The 22,903-nt window shown below is 46.4% G+C and overlaps 1 protein-coding gene and 1 non-coding gene across 14 annotated transcripts in view; both read left to right on the top strand.

Annotated features, from left to right (window-relative positions):
• Positions 1-3,160: 3,160 nt before the first annotated feature.
• ARMC9 (armadillo repeat containing 9) overlaps positions 3,161-22,903 on the top strand; it is a 137,286-nt gene continuing 117,543 nt past the window's right edge. For 11 of the 13 annotated variants that reach the window (XR_009541021.1, XR_009541019.1, XR_009541020.1 and 8 more), the window contains exons 1-6: positions 3,161-3,293; positions 11,132-11,219; positions 12,804-12,929; positions 16,217-16,387; positions 18,016-18,171; positions 20,386-20,478. Coding sequence is in view for 9 of the 13 variants with exons in the window: in XM_060151869.1 (XP_060007852.1) it covers positions 11,169-11,219; positions 12,804-12,929; positions 16,217-16,387; positions 18,016-18,171; positions 20,386-20,478 (597 nt within the window). In the remaining 4 variants the exon portion in view is untranslated. Of the gene's footprint in view, positions 3,294-11,131; positions 11,220-12,803; positions 12,930-16,216; positions 16,423-18,015; positions 18,172-20,385; positions 20,479-22,903 lie in introns of those variants that run through there. The other 2 variants (XM_060151876.1, XM_060151875.1) reach the window with 2 other exon arrangements.
• LOC132522555 (U6 spliceosomal RNA) lies at positions 17,444-17,551 on the top strand. The gene has a single exon (XR_009541292.1). It is a non-coding gene; the product is annotated as a U6 spliceosomal RNA (small nuclear RNA).

Below are 22,903 nucleotides of genomic sequence, written 5' to 3'. Positions count from 1 at the left end.
TTGTCCCTGTCTCACCCACACCCTCTCAAGTCCATATGTAGGTCTCACCGTGAAAGCAGTAGTCATAATGTAAAGTTGGTTTGGGGCAAGTGGATCGGTGCTTAGGCTGAGACAACAATGAGGCCAGGAAATGCTTAGTGACAGGGTTGGCGGTACAGCTAAGGAGGTTCCTTGTGAGCCATGCCTTGCTGGTCCTCAAGATGTGTCAATCTGCGAGAAAAACACCAAATTCGGTCACTGTAGCATCTACTCTTCAGTTCAAACCAACATACTGCCCTCTGTGCTTGCCCTTTGGGAAGGCCATTTGAAGGTCTGGATCTTTTTGCCAACCTCACCCAGGCCACAGAACTACTGGGTGCTGTGATGTGACTCACATCCCTGGAAATAAACTTAAATTGTTTAACAAGAAACAAATTTTTAAGCCATTTTCAGTTGATATAACATATAGAAATTACATCTGTAATAGTCAGACTTCTTTTGGTTGCAAGTGAGAGAAACTCAATTTGAACCAGTTTAAATGAAAATGATGGTTGATTGGAAGAATGCTGGGGTTGGGGGGGAGCAGTGCTTATGCAATGGATGGAGTGAGGGCTGCTCCAGGGAACTCAGGAGTCTGGGACCAAGGATCTGATGCCCCCAACATGCTCTGTTTGCATCTCTCTAGGTAACAGCTTCATTTTCTCAGGCCTTCCCATGAGATGAAGAACACGGCAGTAGGCTGCTCTGGAGTCTCATTTTACAATGAACTGACCACATTTCAACAGAAAAATCCCAGGGAAGGACTTCCATTAGATCAGCTTGGGTCACATGCCTATCCTGAACCAATCACTTGTCAGAAGGATGGGGCAATATTGGTCCAGATTGGGCTGTAATGCCCATCCCTGTGGTCATGGGATGGGATGCTGGGCAAATCCTGCTCATCAGGCAAATGCACTTGTAAGTGACCAATCCTGATCGTGAGGCAAATGCACTTGTAAGAGAAAGTAAAGCAGGAGTGGTATTTTGTTTGTTTTTGTCTTTTTCTTTGGCAGGGTTGCGCAGCATGCGGGATCTTAGTTCCCTGACCAGGGATTGAAACCCGTGTCCCCTGCAGTGGAAGGGCAGATTCCTAACCACTAGACCACCAGGGAATTCCCTGGAGTGGTTTTTATTGTAGTTAAGAGCCTAGGGTTCAAAGGCACAAGGTCTTGTGTTCAGTTCTGGTTCTACCACTCCCTAGCTATGTGAATTTGGAGGAATTTCTTAACCTCTTTGTGTTATTCATCTTGTCAAAGACACAACCTGGACAAGCAGGTTGATTTTATTCAGGCTATTTCAATAGGTAGAGCGAACCAGGTCAGACGTCAGAGCGCCTCCACAGGGTGGTTTTACCTTGGACTCGTAGAGGGAGGGCTAGACAGGTTACAAGTAGGATGGTTTACAGTTGGGTTGATTTTGCCATCAGGGGAAATCTCAGTCAATTAGCTGAACAGGACATGCTTATCTCTGTATCTAACTAGTTTCGGGGGGGGGGCACAAACAGTTCTTATCTCAGCTAATCAACCACGAGACAAAGAACAGGAATTTGGAAGGTCTGTGTCTGACCTGGTGAGCAGGTTCAAGCAAAAGGGGAAAGGTCTATGTTTGGCCTTGTCACAGGTAAACAAGGGCATCATTCATGAACCTTACAGGAGTCACGAAGAAGAGTGGATGATGAGCCTTATCTAAGTCACAAGAGGAAGGGTAGTTCTTTTAGGTAAGCCCCTTCCCAGAACCCAAAAGGGTGGGGGGATTTCTTAACCATCACTGTTTCTCAGGAGCAGAGGGCTCAGGTAAGGTACAACATCGTTAATCTGTAAACCCCTGAAAATATTACCCATCTCATAGATGTGGTGTGAGGATTACATACAGGTGGGCACTCATAGGGTTGCCATATTTATCAAATAAAAATACAGGAAATATAATGTCCTATATGCCCAATAAAATAAGGCAATATTTGGGATATACTTAACTAAAAACTTATCTGAAATTAAAACTTAATTGGTTGTCCTGTATTTTGTCTGGCAATCCCTGGCACACAGTGAGTTGACAATAGATGTGAACTTTTGTCATTATGAACGGCGAGGTTTATTTTCAATTCATATTACCTGGACAATGTGTCTCTTCCTGCTAAATACAACCTTTCTTTGAAAACACTCTCAGATCTCAAAAGAGCACTGGCAGGCCTGGGGCCTGGGGAGGTGGCCACAGACCATCTTAGGGCTTCTTCAAAGGCAAGCATATCTACCTTCTCCATGCCCTCTTCCCTGTCTCTGGCCTTGGTGGTCTCCACCTTCTTGGAAGCATGGAGATGGAAACATGGAGATCTGGTCCTCAATGCCGGGTGGGGAGAGATTTTCTCCATCTCTAGCCAACTCCCCAGCCTCCAGCCCAGAGTTGGGCGACTCGCAGGTGCTTTTTCAGTGCTGGTGAACTTCAGTTCAAAAGCACCACACGCAAGGACGGGGATGATTTGTGCTCCTGTTTCACTTTTAAAAACCCACATTTCACGTGGGGAAAAAAAAGTTTCTCTAAAATCCCTGGAAACTGCTACAGTGGGGTGGAACCTGTTGCCTGGAGCTTTAAGGCAGATCTTGGGCTACCTTGTTGGTTCTAAATTGACCCTGGGTCGCTCCTGCAAAATGGGAATAACGACGCCTATCTTTTTCCGCGCACACCACACTGTAATCTCTTGATGGTTTTGTTTCCAGCCTGGTCGGGCTCATCCCTAGAGCCAGGCACAACGCCAGGCGCAATTTTTTTTTTTATTTTGCGGTACGCGGGCCTCTCACTGTTGTGGCCTCTCCCGTTGCGGAGCACAGGCTCCGGACGCGCAGGCTCAGCAGCCATGGCTCACGGGCCCAGCCGCTCCGCGGCATGGGGGATCTTCCCGGACCGGGGCACGAACCCGTGTCCCCTGCATCGGCAGGCGGATTCTCAAGCACTGCGCCACCAGGGAAGCCCCAGGCGCAATGTTTGTGGAAAAGAACCAATGAGAAGTTGTGGAGAGGAGGGCGGGTGACGCCGCCCAGCATCTTGTAACCCGCAGCGGACTCTGAACTGCGAGCCGCGACTTCACTTCCGCCGCCTGGAAGCCCCGAGACTTAGCCCGCTAGGCTCCGCCGTTTGTCCCAGGATGCTCCGCGTAGGTCGCGTCCGGTGATTGGCTGCGCTGCTGCACGTGGTGCCAGGCAGGCGGCGGCGGTTGCCGGGGCGACGGCTGGACGAGGGGCGACCGGGCAGGGTAGGCGCATGTGCCCGCGTCAGAGCAGCAGGTAAGCTCGTCCCCCGACGCGGCCGGGCCACCCCCGAGCCCGCCGTCCCCGGGCGGGGAGGAGTGGTGATGGGCCAGAGGGCCGAGGCTCTGCTGAGCCCTCTCCCCAGAGGAAAACCCCGACGCGCCAACTCAGCAACCGCTGCCGGATGACCCCACTTTTCGACTGCTGTCCTGGACTTTGTGGGCCTGAGGCGGCTGCCTGGATATCCCGAGGACAGGTCCAGCTGCTTCCCACAAGTAGTCCCTGATCTTTGCTTCAGTGAGCCAAGCTTGAAAGGGGCTCCATGTCGTCCAGCTGGGGAGTGGCGGCACGAGAGGGTGGCCTGGGGCTTTTAGATCCATCCCTTCCGTTATCTCCCATCAGCTAACCGCTCTCCCCAGGCACCCAGGTTGAGTCCAGACTTCATCCAATCTAAGCAAAACCAGGATGCTTCCTATTCAAATTCGTCTTCCAGACAAATCCCATAGTCTTCCCCTTATTCAACCAGCTCGTAGGCCCTAAATCACTATTATATAGAAATCAGAAGCTGCCACTGCAGTCCTCAAGAGTGATTGAAGTTTTCTCTAGTTTTTGCATAAAGTAAAGCCGTGGTTCTCAAACCTGAACGTGCATAAAAGTCATCGGGAGAGATTGTGTAAAACAATTTCTGGGCATTGTGTTCAGTAAGTTCAGAGTGATGCTAGGAATTTTCATTTCACAAGCATCCCAGGTGATTCTGATTGAGGTGGTCCAAACTTCGGGGTAATACTGTGTAGTGGTTAATATCAGTCTGGATTTAAATTCCCACTTTGTTACTTACTAGTTGAGTTATTGGGAGCACCTTAATGTCCCTGAGCCTCAGCTGCCTCATCTGTAAAAGGAGAATATACATCATATTCATCATTCAGGTTTATTGTGAAAATTAAATGCGAAGCGTTTTGCATGGCATACAATAAGCCCTCAATAAGTGAACTTATTATGATATAAAAGTGTACAGAAAATTCTGTAGTTTTTAGGAATGTCAGAGTAATAGAATACCCAATGATGGCTCACATTCACTGACGGATGATCATAGCAGAATCTTATTCAAAAGATGGTCATGAAGAACTTCTCTGATGAAGTGATGTTTATAAGCACAGGGCTTAGCCAGGTGAAAAAAGAAAGGGGAAGAGTGTTGCTGGCAGAGAGAACAATATGTGCAAAGGCCCTGAGGTAGGAAGGAGCTTGAGTTCTTAAAACAACAAAGTTTTCTTGTTCCAGGGCCTTCAAAATGCTTTTCCGTCTGCTTGGGCTTCATTTATTTATCACATGTCTTGGGTGCCTACCAGGCACTCTGCTAGGTTCTAGAGATACAAAATTTAAATACAGCTGCCTGCCTTTTTAAATAGGGTAATAAGTATAACAGTAGAAGTAAATGTAGGATATAGAGGTACCCCAGAGGAGAGAGAATTGCCTTGATGGGGAAGGAAGGAGAGGGGTTCCTGGAAGACTTCGTAAAGGAGGTCAAGCCCTTGACTCAGTATGATGTGTCAAGTTTGCCCACGAGGTGAAGAAGAGTACATCCAAAGGCTTAGAATCATGAAAGAGCATTTTGTAAGGAGGAATGGCCTGGAGTTCAGTGTTACTGGGGCCTCACATGGGGAAGTAAGAATGGAGCCGGGACAGGAACAGGGACAGGGGTTGGTGGTTGGTCCAGAGGAAGGCTGGAGAGGTGGGTGGTCCTCAGACAGACACAGAGGTGTCTTTCTCCTCACACCTTGTGTAACTGGCAGGCAGGGGGTCCTGCTTGCTCCTCATTGCTACTTCCCAATCACCCCCTACCCCCCCACCTTTGAAGTCCATGCCGTGGGCTTTACCACCGTTGTTTCCCTTGAAGACTGCAGCGCCTGGCTCACTGTCTACGTCTCCACCTCCTCTGCTTCATTTTGAGGGGTTTCAGAATCCTGGCTGCACAAGTTTCTTCGTCCTCCTTACTTATAGGCATCTTTTTCCTCCATCCTCCTCATTTGCCCACTTCTGCGGTCATGAGCTTTTTATTACTGCACCACCTTCAAAATCTTGATTTGAACTATTCATCCTGCTCTCTGAGCACCACCTTCTGTCTTTCAAGCTCACTTTGATGTGCCTCTGACCCCATTACTTTTTCACTGCCTTTCAACCCCCTTATGCACCTTCCCTCCCCCCATCTTTAACGTAGCTTAACTCCAATGCTCCATCGCTGTTATGCTTGTTTTCTCTTTCCCCTGTCCTGCAAAAGCCGCACCCTGTTAACCTAACTCAGACAGCTGCAAGTGGCTGGAGAAAAGTGCAAAATGGTGCAGACTGGTTCTGTTTGGGATTCAAGTCCATGTATTTTTTTTTTAATATTATTTATCTATCTATTTGGCTGTGTCGGGTCTTAGTTGCGGCACACAGGATCTTTGTTGCGGCATGGGTGAGGGGGGTCCTTCGCTGTGGCATGCAGGCTCCAGAGCATGCGGGCTCAGTAGTTGCGGCACACGTGCTCTAGTTGTGGCGTGCGGGCTCCAGAGTGAGCGGGCTCAGTAGTTGCGGCACATGCACTCTCTAGTTGTGGCGTGCGGGCTCCAGAGTGCGCGGGCTCAGTAGTTGCGGCGCATGTACTCTCTAGTTGTGGCGTGCGGGCTCCAGAGTGCGCAGGCTCAGTAGTTGCAGAGCGTGGGCTTAGTTGTCCCACGGCAGGTCCCCAACCTTTTTGGCACCAGGGACCGTGTCCGTGGAAGACAATTTTTCCATGGACGGGGTGGGGGATGGTTCAGGCGGTAATGCACGCGATGGGGAGCGGTGGGAAACAGCAGATGAAGCTTCGCTCACTCGCCTGCCGCTCACCTGTTGCTGTGCAGCCCGATTCCTAACAGGACACGGACTGGTACTGGTCTGAGTCCTGGGGGTTGGGGACCCCTGCCCCACAGCATGTGGGATCTTAGTTCCCCGACCAGGGATCAAACCCATGTCCCTGCATTGGAAGGTAGATTCTTAACTACTGGACCACCAAGGAAGTCCCTCGAGTCTATGTATCTTAAGCAGACTCTCAATACTGGAAATCCTGCCGTGTTTCCATAGTTGATTTGGTTCCCACCTTCCCTTCTCTTCAAACTACCAACTTGCTTCTTGCTCTCAGCTGATGACCTTGTTTCTTGTTTTGCTTCTCATCACTAAATCTGCCCATTTATTTGGTCACTACCCATATCCTCTGCCATCCCTCTGTGTCAGGAGATGTCCTGTCCCCATGCCTGTGTGAGGCCCGGCCCTCATTGGACACTGGCCGCATCAAGGACATTGCTTCTTTAACCATCTCCTCTCTCTCCCGCCTCATCCACTTTTCCTTCTCTAACTGGGTCACTCCTATCAACATACAAACACGCTGCTTACAACATCTTCCTTCTTAAAAAAAACCTCCCATCTCTTTCCAGCCGCCTTGCCATCTCTCCTGTCCTTTTTGTCTCTCCTTCCTTACTTCCCTTTCTCTCTTTAACCCTTTCCAGTCAGGCACATGTCCTCACTGCTCTTATCAAGGTCACAGCCAAACTCCATTTTGCCAAATCCAGGGATTAGTTCTCCTGTCCGCATCGCCCTTGACCACGCGCAGGCGCAGCTGACGTGGGAAGCACCTTCACTGGGCTTCCAGAGTGGCACAGTGTCCTGGTCGTGTCTCCCAGCAAGTCTCTGTTCTTGCTTAGTCTGCCGTCTCGCTGACCCCGCAGTACCGAGGGCCCCAGGGCTCAGCCTGGGCCTGTCCTCCTCTCCAGCTGCACTTTCTGCCCGGGGCGGGGGTCACTTCAGTCACCGCGCTCATCTGCCGAACCGCCATCTTTGCGAGGCCGACTTCCGGACGCTCCTCCCCGGCTCCCGCTGCTGCCTTCACTCCATCAGCCTTCTCAGCGCCCCCACTTGAATGTCTGCTCTGCATCTCAGATTTAGGGCCGGAACAGAACTCTTGATTTAGCTCTCAGACCGTCCCTCCCCAATTTCCCCAGATTAGCGAGTGGCTTACTCTTCACCCAACTGTGCAGGCCCCAGGTGTCGCCCTTCACCTTGTCGCCGCACATGCTACATCCAGCCCAGCAGCAGCCGGCCACCTCTGCCTTTACACCTGGAACCAGAACACTTCACACGGTTCCTACCGCTCGTCCGAACTCCCTTTATCACTCGTTTCCTCTCATGGGGCCCTGCAGTCTCTTCTTGGCCCGGCAGACATGGCGCTCCTTACAAGACGTGAGCCAGGTTGGGTCAGCCCCCTCCCGGCCTCCCGTTGTGCCCGGCTAACGGCCTGGCCAGTCCCCTACACGAGTCCTACTGGACTGGGCCCTGGCACCTCATTGCCTCCACAGCCTGCCTGCTCTTCTGCCCTAGCGGCACCCCTGCCCCAGCACCTGCAGCCTTAGCACTTGCAAATCCGTCTGCGCAGGTCTGGGAAGTGCCTGCTCTCTCACATCTCTGCTCACCACTCCTGTTCCCAGGGAGGCCTCCTCTGACCACCCTTTCTTTTTTTTTCTTTTTATATTTGGGCTGCATTGGGGCTTCGTTGCTGCACGCGGGCTTTCTCAAGTTGCGGTTAGCAGGGGCTACTCCTCGTTGCGGTGCGTGGGCTTCTCATTGCGGTGCCTTCTCTTGTTGCGGAGCACGGGCTCTAGGCACACGGTCTTCAGTAGTTGCAGCGCGTGGACTTCAGTAGTTGTGGCACACAGGCTCAGTAGTTGTGGCTCGCTGGCTCTAGAGCGCAGGCTCGGCAGTTGTGGCGCAGGGCTTAGTTGCTCTGCGGCATGTGGGATCTTCCCTGACCAGGGATCGAACCCACCTCCCCTGCATTGTTAGGCAGATTCTTTACCACTGAACCACCAGGGAAGTCCCCCGACCACCCTTTCTAAAATGTCCCCAGACTCCTCTCCTCCGTGCTCTGTCTCCTTCCTTGCCGTATTTTCTTCATATCTGAAATTCTTTCCATTCGCTCAATAAGTAATTTTGAGCACCCACAGTGTGCCAGGCACTGGTCCAGTCACTGGGGATGCCAAGTGAACGCGTGTCTTCCTCGTGGAATCTGTACCCCGGGGTGGGAGCGACAGTGAGCAGATATGTTAATGGAAGGATGTTCCTGTCAGGGGGTGCTTAGTGCTGCTGAGAAACGTAAAGCAGCAGAAAGGGTAGGAAGTGACCGAGGGCTGGCTCCTTAGAGAGGGTGGTCAGGGCAAGGCTCTGAGGGGGTGACTTTGAAGCAGAGACGTGAGTGGGATGTGGATGCCTGGAGGAGGGCCCACGAGGCAGAGGGGGCAGTGAAAGCAGAGCCCTCAGGGAGGGCAGGCATGTGCAGGGCGGGTCCAGCGGGTGTGCGCTGGAACCGCACGGTGGCCCATGTGGCTCAAGCCTATGGAGCAAAAGGAAGAGTGTTAGAGGCCAAGTGGTGTAGACTTTGAGATGAGAGCTGGGCCGAAGGAGCCTGGCCTTCATCTAGAGGTGGAACCACGGGAGGGTCGAGAACAGGAGGGGAAAGATCCCTTGTTGTAGCTTAGACATTGGAGTGAGGTGGAGAGGGAGGTGATGGGAGGTGGTGTGGAGGGACCTTGGGAGAGACAAAGGCACGAGACAGCGATGGGGAGACAGAGAGAATGAAAAGGGGGAGATTTCTAAATTTCGTCTTCTGGACTTGTGTTCAAATATTTCAAACTGAATGCACTGTTATGGGCAGAAAAATGTAAGGTTACAGAATCACGCATTCTTTTTTTTTTTTTAATATTTATTTATTTATTTGGTTGTACTGGCTCTTAGTTGCGGCTCAAGGGCTCCTTAGTTGTGGCACGTGAACTCTTAGTCTCTTAGTTGCAGCATGCACATGGGATCTAGTTCCCTGACCAGGGATCGAACCTGGGCCCCCTGCATTGGGAGCGTGCAGTCTTAACCACTGGACCCCCAGGGAAGTCCCAAATCATGCATTCTTAGAACTAGAAGAGATCTGATAAATTCTCCATTTTATTTTACAGATAGAAACAGGTTCCAGTGATGTGCCCCAGATCAGGTGCCAGTGAATGGCAGAGTTAGCATTAGAGCCCAGGCTTTGTAATTCCTCTGAGGTTATGGGCAACCAGCCGCGGGGAGGAGACTGGGAGTGGGGTCCAGGGAATGGCTGCTTTGGGTACACCTTGGGGAGGGGTGGCAGGAAGAGAAGAAAGAATTACTTTTAAAAAGTTCATGACGTTTTATTTATTTAAGTGTTTTGAAAATATAAAAGATGTTGGACATTCTTGCACTTAATTTTTAAAAAACTGACCTAATAAATTCTCTGGTGTATGAACCTTGTGTTAACAGTTGTGTAAATGCACACCACCTCCTCTTCCGGTAGTGTAAGGCCGAATGACTGTGGACTTCGGGTGACATTAAAGGTTTCTTCTGGGGCTTCCCTGGTGGCGCAGTGGTTGAGAGTCCGCCTGCCGATGCAGGGGACACGAGTTCGTGCCCTGGTCCGGGAGGATCCCGCGTGCCATGGCCACTGAGCCTGCGCGTCCAGAGCCTGTGCTCCGCAACGGGAGAGGCAGCAACAGTGAGAGGCCTACGTACCGCAAAAAAAAAAAAAAAAAAGATTTCTTTTAAGTAGTACCTGATATCTTTTTGTGACTGTTTAATTTTTTTTTTGCATTTTTTAGAAACTTTTTATTTTGTATTTTTTTATTGGAGTATAGTTGATTTACAGTGTGTTAGTTTCAGTTTCATACAGCAAAGTGAATCAGTTATACATATGCATGTATCCACTCTTTTTTAAGATTCTTTTCCCATATAAGTCATTACAGAGTATTGAGTAGAGTTCCCTGTGCTATTCAGTAGATCCTTATTAGTTATATATTTTACATATAGTATTGTGTATATATCAATCCCAATCTTCCAGTTTATCCGTCCCCCCACTTTCCCTCCTGGTAACCATAAGTTTGTTTTCTACATCTGTGACTCTATTTCTGGGTTTAATGTTTTTTACTTGGAAGCAGAGCGAGGGATTAGTGACTCTGTGTTTTTTCCATGAGACTAATTCTAGTGCGTATCCTTTCTTAAAGTAAATGAATTGACTTTATCATTACACTCTATTTTGTTCTAAATACACTTTATGCTCTTGACTGTTTGAATTACACATACCACGTGATAGCACTTTAGAAAACTCTAAATAAGAAAAATAATCTTCCTGCCTCTCACCAGCAATCCTTGACTGTCTCATTTATACCACGCTCCAGTCCTTGATCACGTTCATTTTAAGTAGTTGTCATAGAAGAGCGAATTACTTTTGACTTTAGCCACTGTATTTCCTAGTGCTACTGTAATAAATTACCATAAATTTAGTGGCTTAAAACAACGCAGATTTATCGTCTTACAGTTCTGGAGGTCAGAAGGCTGAAATGGGTCTCACAGGACTAAACTCAAGGTGTTGGCAGGGCTTGTTCCTCTCTGGATGCTCCAGAGGAGAGTCAGTTGACTACCTTTCGCAGGTTCTAGAAGCCGCCCACATTCCTTGGCTCCCGGCCCTTCCTCCATCTTCAAGGCCAGCAACGGCGGGTTGAGTCTTTCCCCCACTGCGTCACTCTGACGCTAACCTTCCTGCTTCCCTCTTTCCCTGATGAGGACCCCTGTGGTTATGTTGGGTCCCCCAGATAATCCAGGCTACTCTCCCTATTTTAAGGTCAGCTGATCAGCAACCTTAATTCCAGCTGTAGCCTTAATCTACCCCTTCTATGCAACCTAATATTTTCACAGGTTCTGGGGATTAGGACATGGGGGCCATTATTCTGCCCACTACAGCTATCTTTTTGTTATTTTACAGATAGTTGGAATGATAGCCTTTGTCTTATGTTTTTGCCTTGTAGAGATTTTTGCTGTGAGAATTAACAGTAACGGTTCAATATGGGGGACATTCTGGCTCATGAATCAGAATTACTTGGACTAGTGAAAGAGGTATGTTTTACAAAACACAGGTCACAGAAAAAGATCTTGAAAACTTGTAAAACTTCTATTTTACAATGCAGGAAATTCTGTAATGCCTTGTAATGTTTCTATCATTACATTACAGTTATCTGTTTTCCTTTTTATAATTTTCCATGTATTTATATTTTGTTTTCATAACTAAACTAAAATTGTAAAGCTACTTTTTAGAATTCCTTTAAAGAAAGTAATAAAGGCAGCACATGCTCATGGTAACAGATTCAAACAGTATAGAAGTATAAACAGTGAATTTCCCTCCTGCAGTGACCACTGTTAATGGCTTAGTATATCACCTTTCCAGACTTTTTTCTATGAGTATTCAAAATGTATTCACGCGACTATAGTTTGTTTTACAAAATGGGATGATACCACACACATTGTTCTGCAGCTTGCCTTTCATCTGTCAACAGTAGTACAGTATGAACCTCTTCCCGTGATCTGCCTCATACTTCTGAATGCCGTAGGTATTTCACTGAGTGGCTGCATCATCATCTATTTAACTTGTTGCCTATTAATGGACATTTAGGTGTCCTACGCCGAAAGCTTTTGAAGGATAAGACCCACATCTTATGCTTTTTGGTATTCTCTGCTGCCTGTAGTAGGGGCTGGCATGGAGTTGGTGCTAAAGAAGTGGTTGCTACTGTTTTACTGGGTGGTTGAACTGTCCAGTAGGCATTGAGAGACATGGCCATGGAGCAAGGATACGGCATCCACCCTGGGAATGCAGCTTTGGAATTTGCTGTGATCATGAATAAATTTTCAAAGCTGTCACAGCAGAGGATTGTGGATAGGGCCTGGAGAAATAGCCACAGTTAGAGGAGGTGGAAACAGAAAGTTACGACTGACACAAACTGTAAAGAAGGGCAGAGAAGTGTGGAGAGCAGGAGTAGAAGTAATGCATATCACTAACACAAGGCAGAGGGGCGTTTCAAGATGGGGTGGGGTGGGGATCATTAGTGTTTGAAGGTGGCTGATGACTTTGCCCATCTTTTAATGACTTACCTTTTGTTCTTAGGGGCAAGCATTACCTCTAATCCCTCTGTTTCAAGTAACAAATTCCCAGAGACCTACTAGACCCAAAGCCATCAGGTCCTTTGATCACTTTTGCCTTTTTCAGGCTGCTGCACATATCATCTTATTTTCTATTAATAATTATAATAAGGGAATTCCCTGGTGGCCCAGTGGTTAAGACTCTGCACTTTCACTGCCGAGGGCATGGGTTCGATCCCTGGTTGGGGAACTGAGATCCCGCAAGCCGTGCGACGGGGCCAAAATTAAAAAATAAATTATAATGCAGCTCACATTTTCCTTCTAAAAACAAATTTATTTTCTGTAAATAAATGTTTTCTATGATACTGTCTTTCTAGTTTTTTAGTGTGTGTATCAGTAAGTAAATTCTAAGCTGGATCCCAAATTACTTCTCCCAAAGATGACAGTTCATTAACCCCATTATAAATTTTGTGATAATATTGAGCTGGTACAATTACATCAAAGATGGTTACTTTGTTGATGTTAAAACAGAGAAATATATATACATTTATGCGCTTTTTTAAATAGTATTTAGATTTTGCCGAATTTGAAGACACCTTGAAAACATTTTCAAAAGAATGCAAAATAAAAGGAAAACCGTTACCTAAATCAGCATGTGGCTCTTTAAGGGACTCCAAATCATCGATAATCCAGGTAACATTTTACTTTTTTTGATTTCTGTAGATAATCAAGGTGCTCCAAATTTGTAAGAAATGCTGCCACTAGAGAATGTTGGAATATTTCTGGGGACCTGGGCACAGTGACTCTTAGACTGTGCAGATGTTTATGGATAAATGAGTCATGTCATTTTCAAATCTCTGTATCCTAGGAAATGGGTGGCAACATAAGATCTTTTACATACATTTCTTGGCAAGAAGAAACCGTGCAATGCTTAGAAACTAAGACTAATGTGGTCCCCATTCTGAGGAGTTTTAGGTGATGAATTCCAGGTACTGGAGACACAGCAACGAACAAAACAAAACAAAATCTCTGCCCTCATGGTGCTTGCCTGCTAGGTTGGGGAGGTCGGAGGGGACAGGGAGCGAGAGCCATATGCAAGGCAGCATCCTTTCAAAGCAAGGCCTGGGCAGCGGTGAGCCTGTGGCAGTGGGCTGCAAAGGGCACATATTACATGGTCCTCAACTCTCAGGGTTAGACAGGATCTTAAAAGTCCTCATTTCAACCATTATTTGATGCTCCATCCCATTCGTAACATCCTAGGTAAGTGATTGATTCACCGTGAATACATCCAGTGACAAGAGAACATACCGTTTCCTGAGGCAGCGTATTTCAGCTTTGCATGATTTTATTATTTTAATAATTTTATTTGTTTCAATATACATACTTCTAAGAAAAATATGAGACTGTTTGAGAGTCCCACTGAGTAGCTGGAGGTCAGGCCACAGCCCGACTCCCCAGTGGCCTGACACAGGGTATCATTGAGCGGGGGCACCATCGCAATGGCCCCCGACCCAGTGCCCCTGCAGTCCTCACGCACCTGGATTCTGAGTTTCCACCACTTCAGACACAGGCTCTTCTGTCAGTGATGCATCGGGCAGCCTGATGATACCTCCCAACCCTGGAGCAAACTTTTCAGAACGTGAAACAAGAATCTAGTCATTACTATACATGGAAACAGAGGCTGTACTTAACTTGAAAGACCTTGAAACTTTCTGATTGTGAGAAGCCTGTCTTTTCTGCTCATTCAACGAACAGCTGTGTCCTGCCATTACAGATTTCCCAAACAAAAATACCTGGAGCAGTGACTTAGGGACATTTGTGAAGTTGGCACTCAGCAAAGGGAGAGTTTCCCTAAGCACAGTTCTGTAAGAGTGTGTGTGTGTGTATGTGTGTGTGTGTGTGTGTGTGTGTGTGTGTGTGTGTGTTTATAGGTGATTATTGGTGGTGTGTAAATTTTCTGATCTTCATAATGCTGGCTGTGATCATGGTTTATGTTTGAGAAGTTAATATTTTGTGACCCTATGAGTTGTAACACTGGATTGCTTTATGTGTAGATATTACTTTAAACGCAGGGACCATTTCCAGGTACAGAATATGATTCATAAATTGGGAGTATAGTGGCACGGCAAAGGTTTATAGTCCCAGGTCTACAAAGGTAGAGTTTAGAATAAAGTGTAGATGGGCCATTGGGCACATAGACCTCCTTTGCCAACCATGTTAAGAAAGTACCTTGACTCCAGGCTTTAAAATACCCACGAGAGTCTGCGGTCACCTCACTCACACAGTCCCTGGACCTCTCGCAGGACAGTCCTCCCCAGAGTGGCTCGCGGGGTTCGCTCAGAGCTCAGCCGAGGTGAGCCTGGGGCGGGGCCGGGCCCCAGCAGCACACCCTTGGGAGGCTCCCCTCCACCTTTGCATCCGTCAGTGACGAGAAAAGGGGAGCTTCTGGCCAGGTTCCCCCAGGTTCTTCCAGAGGTGGCGGTGCTTAGCTGCCTCTGCTTTCCTTTGCTACCCGCCCTGCCTGCAGTTGCTGACCAGCTGTCCTTTGCTGTTTCCAGGGCTGAGAGACAGAAAGAGGCCAGTTTTGAAGAGGTAGAATTTCACTATAGGGCTTATTTTGAAACATTCTGAGTTTCTTTCAAATGTATGCCAATCCCTTCCAGACTAAGGTAATATTCAGAGACAGCTGTTCTCGGTCACGTGACATAGAGAACATTTTTGTAAGATTCACAGTGGAAGATTCCTTATCAGTGAATGTCTTTGGCTTAAGGATGACCAAACAATGTAACATTGTTCTCTGTACATTTCTATTTTATAATGTTAAAAAGTTTGATTCTAAACAAATAAAATGTGTAACCTTAAAAAAAAAGACAGTTTTACAGAAAAAATGTAAAACCATTAAAAAAAGTATAAAACAACAATGATCAAATAATGGTGGTAAATAGTGGTGGTGATGGGTTGGGGAACTGGTGATTCTATAGAAAATGCACTCCAAGAAAAGCTTTTGCAGTTGAGCACAAAATGTAGGTCTGAGGATCTTGGGCATTTGATACAAAAAGGAAAACAACATGAGTCACAGGAAGTTCTTGTGATTCTGCCTTATACCTAAATCTGCAGAATTACGCAGCAGCTATTTGTGATGGATCAGTTGTCGTTTTTCCTGTGAGACAGGTGACATGGGAACTGCCACCACCTTTCTCCAGAATTCTCTGTTTCAGCTATTGCATGGCGAGTCGGGAAGCTGTCTCTGCCCCACATAGTCAGACGGGCACAGCTCCGAGGTCGGGTTGGTGCCGGGCCTGTGCGCCCTCCTCCATCTCCAGCCCAGGCTTCCTTGTTCCTGGAACGGGAGGGCCCGGGCAGTCACTACCTGCATGTGTTGGGCTCTGTGGTTGCTTCCCACACTGCCCCCTCCGCCAGACATGCTTCTAGCAACAGCAGGCACGTGACAGCACCCACCTCCCAGGCCTGGGATCGACTGTTCCGTGTGGCTGAGCTCCCAGGCGCTCAGGGACTTGGCAGTTGTGGTGTCAGCAACTTGCCATCGGTATGAGGTTGTTCCACTGAGGTCTGGCTGGGCTCTGGGTCTGGCCTGTTCTCACCAGTTGCGTGCAGTGGGTCAGCAAGTCCAAAGGGCGACCTCAGTTTATTCACTTGCCTGTGAGTCTCTGGGCTCAGTCTTTGGCCTGTGACTGATTCCTTCCATCTCAGAGACCTTAAACGTTGTGTCTGTTCTTTAGAATGCTCAGATTTGACGTTGCAGAGCAGTGGAAATCCAGGTCGGTCTGCAGCCTAGGCAGTTTGAAGCCCTCTGGGTCTCTATTTCCTATCCCTTACCTCTGAAAAGGAGACTTAATTTTGCTCACACTGAAACGATGGAGTATACCGGTATCCAAGGTAGTGGGAGGGTGTGAGGATTCGGGGTGTTGAGAGAAGGGGCACCCCTATGATCAGGCTTCACTCTGATGTCTTCTCCACAGAAGGACCTCCTTGCTGCGTTTGACAGTGGAGACCAGAAGGTGTTCTTCGATTTGTGGGAGGGGCACATTCCCAGTTCCATCCGGGCTGGCGACTCCCTCGCCCAGAAGTTGGAATTCTACCTACACATCCATTTTGCCATCTATCTTCTGAAACACTCCACAGGGAGACCTGTAGGTTCACCTTATGGCGTGGGTTGGTCCAAATGGTGTGTTAAAGGAGAATGTGTTATGTTTTGCAAATGAGGATTAATTTAGTTTTGTGGCCATTTTATCATATTGCTTCCAAGGAGTAGGTGTCTTACATCCTGATGAATGATTTTCTGTCTCATTCCCAGCAGTTTATTTTCTAATTTGCATGGAAAGTTAATCACTTCTGTAATGAAAGCTACATCATTTTCCTGAACACCGCGACATGTATGTCTAAGAAAATACGTGTTTAGACCACATTTTCGACCATATATTAGAAGATAAATTTAAGCTTAAACAGTGGGAAAATGGTATGCCCGTCTGTGAAAGTTCATTTGAGTGATAAGTTGAATTTAGCTTCTGCAGTCTTTTCCTGCAGGTGTGGGACTGGAGCTGTGAAGGGGAGAGGGGAGCAGCTGCAAACTTCTCTGCAGGTGAACCTTGGGGCACGGAGAGAATGACAGAAGGGGAGCAGGCCAGGCTGACATCGGACCACGCACATTTGTTTCGTGGCTTCTCCACGCCTTGGCTACTGCCCCCAGGACCTGTGTTAACTTATTAAATGTCAGGGGGCCACAGGAAGGCTCAGTGGTAGAGGAGCAGCTTTACAGCACATTGTGGTAGCCATTCTTGGAAGGCTGTTCCTTAAGATAGGACTCCTGTGGGTGCCGTTGTGGGAGACTTCTCATTTTCTTTGTATTTATTTTTCTTTTCTAATTTTTCCATTTTTCTGTAAGATAAAAAGATCAATAAATTTTTTAAGTCCAGTGGGCTTCACGGTGTAGGTGAAGTGAGATGCACTGATGAGAAAAATTGGCCTGTGTATGAGGCTGTGAGGGACGTAACAGGCGAGGCCAGGGTGGACCTTCTCGTTGAGGCCCAGGAGAAAATGGAAACCCTGGCGGGGGACCCGACTTGCCTGGGATTACACCTGGAAGCAGCGAAGCAGGCAGGATCACTTCTTAGTTAGCCTAATAAAGGAAAGGAATGATGATACGGAAAACTTCCGTTTCAAAAAACTATTCACCTTTAAGCGCTCTCTTTGGCAGCACATATACTAAAAAAAAAAAAAATTGGAACGACACAGAGAAGATTAGCATGGCCCTGCACAAGGATGACATGCACATTCGTGAAGCGTTCCATGTTAAAAACAGTAACTGTTCACCCTTAAAAACCTCTCGTAAGGAAATCACAGCAATGCAGACAAATAGTTATTTCTGATATCTGAGCTATGAAAACAACGTGCATATCTAATAATGGGGGAATTGGCTAAATAAATTATGATAGACCCACGAGATGAGGTTTTGTCCTGCCATTAAGAATGATGTTTATGAAGAATTTTAAGGATATGAGAAAATGGTAACGATAGATTGAAAAGGCAGCATTTGAACTGTGTGTATCATATATCTAGTTCTCTGATATTCCTGACAGTTTCACGAAGGGGCGAAATAGGGGTGATGTTAGGATGACTGGTGACGGCACGCAGGCTGGGCCAGACGGGGAGGATGCCAGCGACGTGGCTGGAACTGAAGGAGCCTCGGAGAGAGGACAGGTGAACACGTGAGCTGGCGTCAAGCAGGAGATCTCAAACGAGCATCCTCCCTTCCTCGCAGGACAAAGAGGAACTGGATGAAAGGATTTCTTATTTCAAAACCTACCTGGAGACCAAAGGGGCAGCGCTGAGCCAGACCACGGAGTTTCTCCCTTTCTATGCCCTGCCTTTTGTTCCCAATCCCATGGTCCACCCCTCGTTTAAAGAGCTTTTCCAGGTAAGTGACCACCTCCGAACCTTGTCCCAGATCCTGGGCAGCATGGCAGTCTCACCTTGTATACATTGGTGCTTTCTGAATGATGCTGTAAAAAGGCTAAAATTTGCTTATGTTTTGTTGTATTTGAAAAGAATGTACAGGTAATTTGCTTTAACCAACTTTTCTTGTGCTATAAAGTGTGCTTTTTTGTTGTTGCACCAAGACTTGTTAGCCCAGAGCTGACAAAATATTTTAAAACATACTAACCTCTTAAATCATTCTGTGTATACTTCTGTGGTATTGAAACAATAACTTATTCAATTACAATGAAAATTAGTAGCCTGAAAAAAAACTATGCTGCTTTACACAATCACTGGCTATGAATATTTTGATTTGTGTTAAAATTCTCACTTACTTGGTATATATTTGGTTACCTGATTGTGTACTATATTACCATCAGACTATTTGCCCCTTGCAGTGGGAGTGCGGAGTCTTAACCACTGGACTGCCAGGAAGTCCTGACAGTTGTTTTCTTTTTTTTTTTTTTCTTTTTAACATCTTTATTGGAACCGACAGTTACTTTCTTTTGGGACATTGAAGGTATCTTTATTTCATCTCCTGGCTCCCACTGTTGCAATTTTGAAGTTGGCCGTCAGTCTAATTGCTGTTCTTTGTACGTGGTCTGTCTTTTTTCTCTGGCCTTTAAGATTGTATAATTTCACTGCAGTGTGTCTAGGGATACCCAAGTATTTTATTTTGTTTTGTTTTTTAAGACGTCTTCGTTTATGTTGGCCAATCTAGCAGTCCTTTCCTGAGATTCTTTTCTATATGGTTGAGCACAGAGAGCCTTGAGCTGGAGCACACTATTAGTTTCCTGCAGCTGCGATAACAAAGGACCACAGACCGGGTGGTTTAGGACAGAAATTTATTGTCCCACAGTTTAGGAGGCCAGAAGTCTGAAATCAGGGTATCGGCAGGGGCGTGCTCTCTCCGAAGCTTCTAGGGGAAGATGCTTCTTTGCCTTTTCCAGCTTCCAGTAGCCTCAGCTGTCTATTGGCTTGTGGTTGAATAATTCCAGATCTCTGCTGTGTCTTTACGTGGCCATCTTCTCTCTGTGTCTGTGTCTAAATTCCCTTCTTCTTATAAGGACAGCAGTCATATTGGATTAAGAGCTTACACTAATAGCTAATTCCATCTGCAATGTCCCCGTTCCCCTGGCCTCACATTATGAGGAGATTAGGGCTTCAACATGTCCTTTTAGGGGGCACAATTCAACCCACAACAGACACATGAGAAATGAAGTCATCATGCTGTGTCGGGGAATTACAAAATCTTTTTAAAATATCAGACTTTTCTGCTTTTCTGGCAGTGTTTTTTCAGGGGGTCAGACAACGCACTGGATGGACTGATGGGGTGGGGTGGGAGGCATGGATGAGGATTTGAGCTGGGGGGAGAAATGGGGAAGGATGGGCAGATCTGGGGGAGATGGGGCAGGATCTCAGAGGTAAGTGGACATGAGTTTTTAGTGACAGAGCTTCTTTCTAGTGGAACCTCTTGGTTTAGGTGGTCGATATTTTTGTCTGAAGACTCAGAAAAATTGTCCTGAGAAAGATCGTTGCTTGTGACACTTATTCTTTTACTTCGTGAGTCATTATTTTTTCCTTCTCAATGAGCATTATTTGAGATAAATAATTTATTTTTAAGGAGCACATCAAACTAGATGTACGTCATGACGCTGGACATGATGGAGTATTTGAGGCAGATAACAGCTTCTTTCTGCTTTTCTTGTCTGGATGAGGTTTATGGAAATGAGTCTCCTTCTTCTGGAGACTCTCGGTAGCGTAGCGATAATTGTGTATTCCTGCCAGTGCCACGTATGCCTAAACCATACTGCATTATTTTTGGTATTCAACATAATAAGGTTACTTATCAGGCTTGTGTTTAAATCACATGAAAAATTCAAACCATGTACAGGGTTATTTTTTCTCTGTATATAAAAGTACTCTCTTCTTTCCTCCTGCTGTGGGCTCTCGAATCTTCTATAAGTGAATTGGTGAAATGTCCTAAAACCTGTTTTTTACAGCATCACACCAGTGGCAAGACATCTTGCTTCTGATTTCCGTAACTGTGGTGGAGTTATTTAACCCTAAAGGCCACAACTTGACAATGTTTGTTGGCATTTAATGATCTAGTGCTTTTCTTTTTTTTCCTTGTTTTTTTTTTCCTTTCCTTCAGGATCCTTGGACTCCAGAATTAAAGTTGAAGTTGGAAAGGTTTCTGGGTTTAATTTTTAAAGCCAGTAACACGCCGAAGCTTTTAACATTATATGTATCCTTTTGAAGCATATGAAGGCCACCTATGGTGTTAGAGCAGCTCACTGGCCTAGATGTCCTCAAACAGGGATAGTTGTGGTCGTGCTGCTTTCATACTTAAGAGCGAATTAAGCGTTAATGGGAGCGCGTGCCAACCAGTCCGCGGCCTGTTAGGAACCAGGCTGCACAGCAGGAGGTGAGCGGCGGGCGAGTGAGTGAAGCTTCATCGCCGCTCCCCATCGCTCGCATCACCACCCACACCATCGCCCTCACCATCCGTGGAAAAATTGTCTTCCACGAAACCGTCCCTGCTGCCAAAACGGTTGGGGACCACTGCTGTAAAGGATTGACTTCTATGGCGTTGGGTCTCTGAGACGCGGCGAGGGTCCTATTTTCATGTCATGTGCTGAGAAGCTGTCTGAGTAGGAAAAAAAAAATGTCTGTCTTCTTGAAAAATAACTCATTGGAAGAATTGTCCTTCGCAGAAGATCAGCTAGTCACTTTTAAGGCCTTGAGGCCGTGGCGTATGGACAAGTCATATATAACTTGTCACTCAAATTAGGACTTTTTCCCGTTGTGGAGCACAGGATCTGGACGCGCAGGCTCAGCAGCCATGGCTCACGGGCCCAGCCGCTCGGCGGCATGTGGGATCTTCCCGGACCGGGGCATGAACCCATGTCCCCTGCATCGGCAGGCGGACTCTCAACCACTGCGCCACCAGGGAAGCCTCAAATTAGGACTTTTAAAAAACAACTTTGTTGGAACTTCCTTGGTGGTCCAGTGGTTAAGACTCTGTGCTCCCAATATAGGGGGCCCGGGTTCGATCCCTGGTCAGGGAACAAGATCCCACATGCTGCAACTAAAAATCCCAAGTGCCACAACTAAGACCCAGCACAGCCAAATAAATAAATAAATATGTTAAAAATAAATAAATAAAAAACAACTTTACTGAGGTATAATTTACACACTATGAAATTTACCCATGGTAAGTGCATTATTTAATGATTTTTAGCAAACGGATAGAGTTGTGCAGCCATCACCACAATCCAATTTAAATAGGGACACTTTTGAGAGTAAAAAGGGAACACTGACCGGACAGAGGACCAGGCAGCAGGTGTAAATGGAGCTTGTCCGGGGAAGAATGTCACGGATCGCCCGGCCCGTGGGAGGCTGATTTCCCAAAGCTCGTGGGTCTCTAAGGACGTTCATCTCCTTTTATTCTGAACAAGAATGTATCAAAAGTTATTTCATAACAAGAATATAGCATTTTGAATTGTAAGGTTGGTGTTTGTTTTGTTTAATTTAATAAGACATTTAGGCCGCTGTGCTGCATAATACCTTCTGCTTCCGTTCTAACTCCAAAGCACTGGACTCTTTTCTTAATTGAACTCTTTGAATTGAAATCCCTGGGATTTCATGGCATGTTTCTCCTGCTTCAGCTTCCTAAGCCTCCAGTGGCTCCCTGTGGCCTGTACTCAAGTCCTCAGCCTCGCCTTGAGACCGCCCACCGTCGGGCTGAGTACAGCTCTCCTCTCTGCTTTTATATCCTTTAAGGTTTTGTTCCAATACTACCCTCTGCCCACATACCATTATGTTTGCATACCCAATTCTTTTCCCTCTTAGAGTTCCATATAAAAGGACAGTTTTCAGTGAAATGAGAACTTTTCCAACTTGGTTTATGATGACTTTAATACACTTTTAAAAAGCGTTTCTCCTTAAAAAGGTAATGGGAATTATGTGAAGATTCTAAAAGAAATTTTTTATGTAGTAAATCATATTAGTTATATTAATAATAGCACCCATTTCATTGGAATAACATGATTGAGTTAATACATGAAAAACTTACTTAAAACAGCCCAACACATGGAAGCGCTTGTGTTACTGACTGTTAGCTGTTAGTATTATAGTTTGCAAATAGTTGTTACCTTTTATCCTGTTCAACATGCTTTGAAGCAAATACACTGAAGTCTAGCAGGTAACTATAGACATTATTCCTTTCTTTTCCTTGTTATGCGGAAATATTTGGAGTTCAGTTCAACGCATATATTAGGTTGAATATCGTGCTAGGAATTAGGGACACAAAGAAAAGGCCAAGATATAGTTGTCTCAGGCAAGTTGGAGTTTTGAACAGTAAAATGGGAGTCTGTGAGGCAGACAGAATGAGGGACAGGAGTTCCAGGTAGAGGGAACAGCTCGTGCAAAAGCACTGAGCCTGTATGTTTGGGAAACTATGAAGCGTTCAGTATTGCTGGAGCAGAAGAGTTGAGAGAGAGAGTCAGAGATTAGGCAGGCCCAGGGCACGAAGGTTCCTATGAGGTCCCATAAGTAATGAGGAGCCTTTGAACCATTTTAAGAAGAAGAATAGCATGGTTATGTTTACATTTCTAAATAAACAAACAAAAAAACACTCTTTTTTTATTCCTGATTATAAAACTGATCAT

This window comes from Lagenorhynchus albirostris, chromosome 6 (genome assembly GCF_949774975.1).
Source record: "Lagenorhynchus albirostris chromosome 6, mLagAlb1.1, whole genome shotgun sequence".
NCBI lineage: Eukaryota > Metazoa > Chordata > Mammalia > Artiodactyla > Delphinidae > Lagenorhynchus > Lagenorhynchus albirostris.
This window is presented reverse-complemented; position numbering and strand designations above follow the sequence as displayed.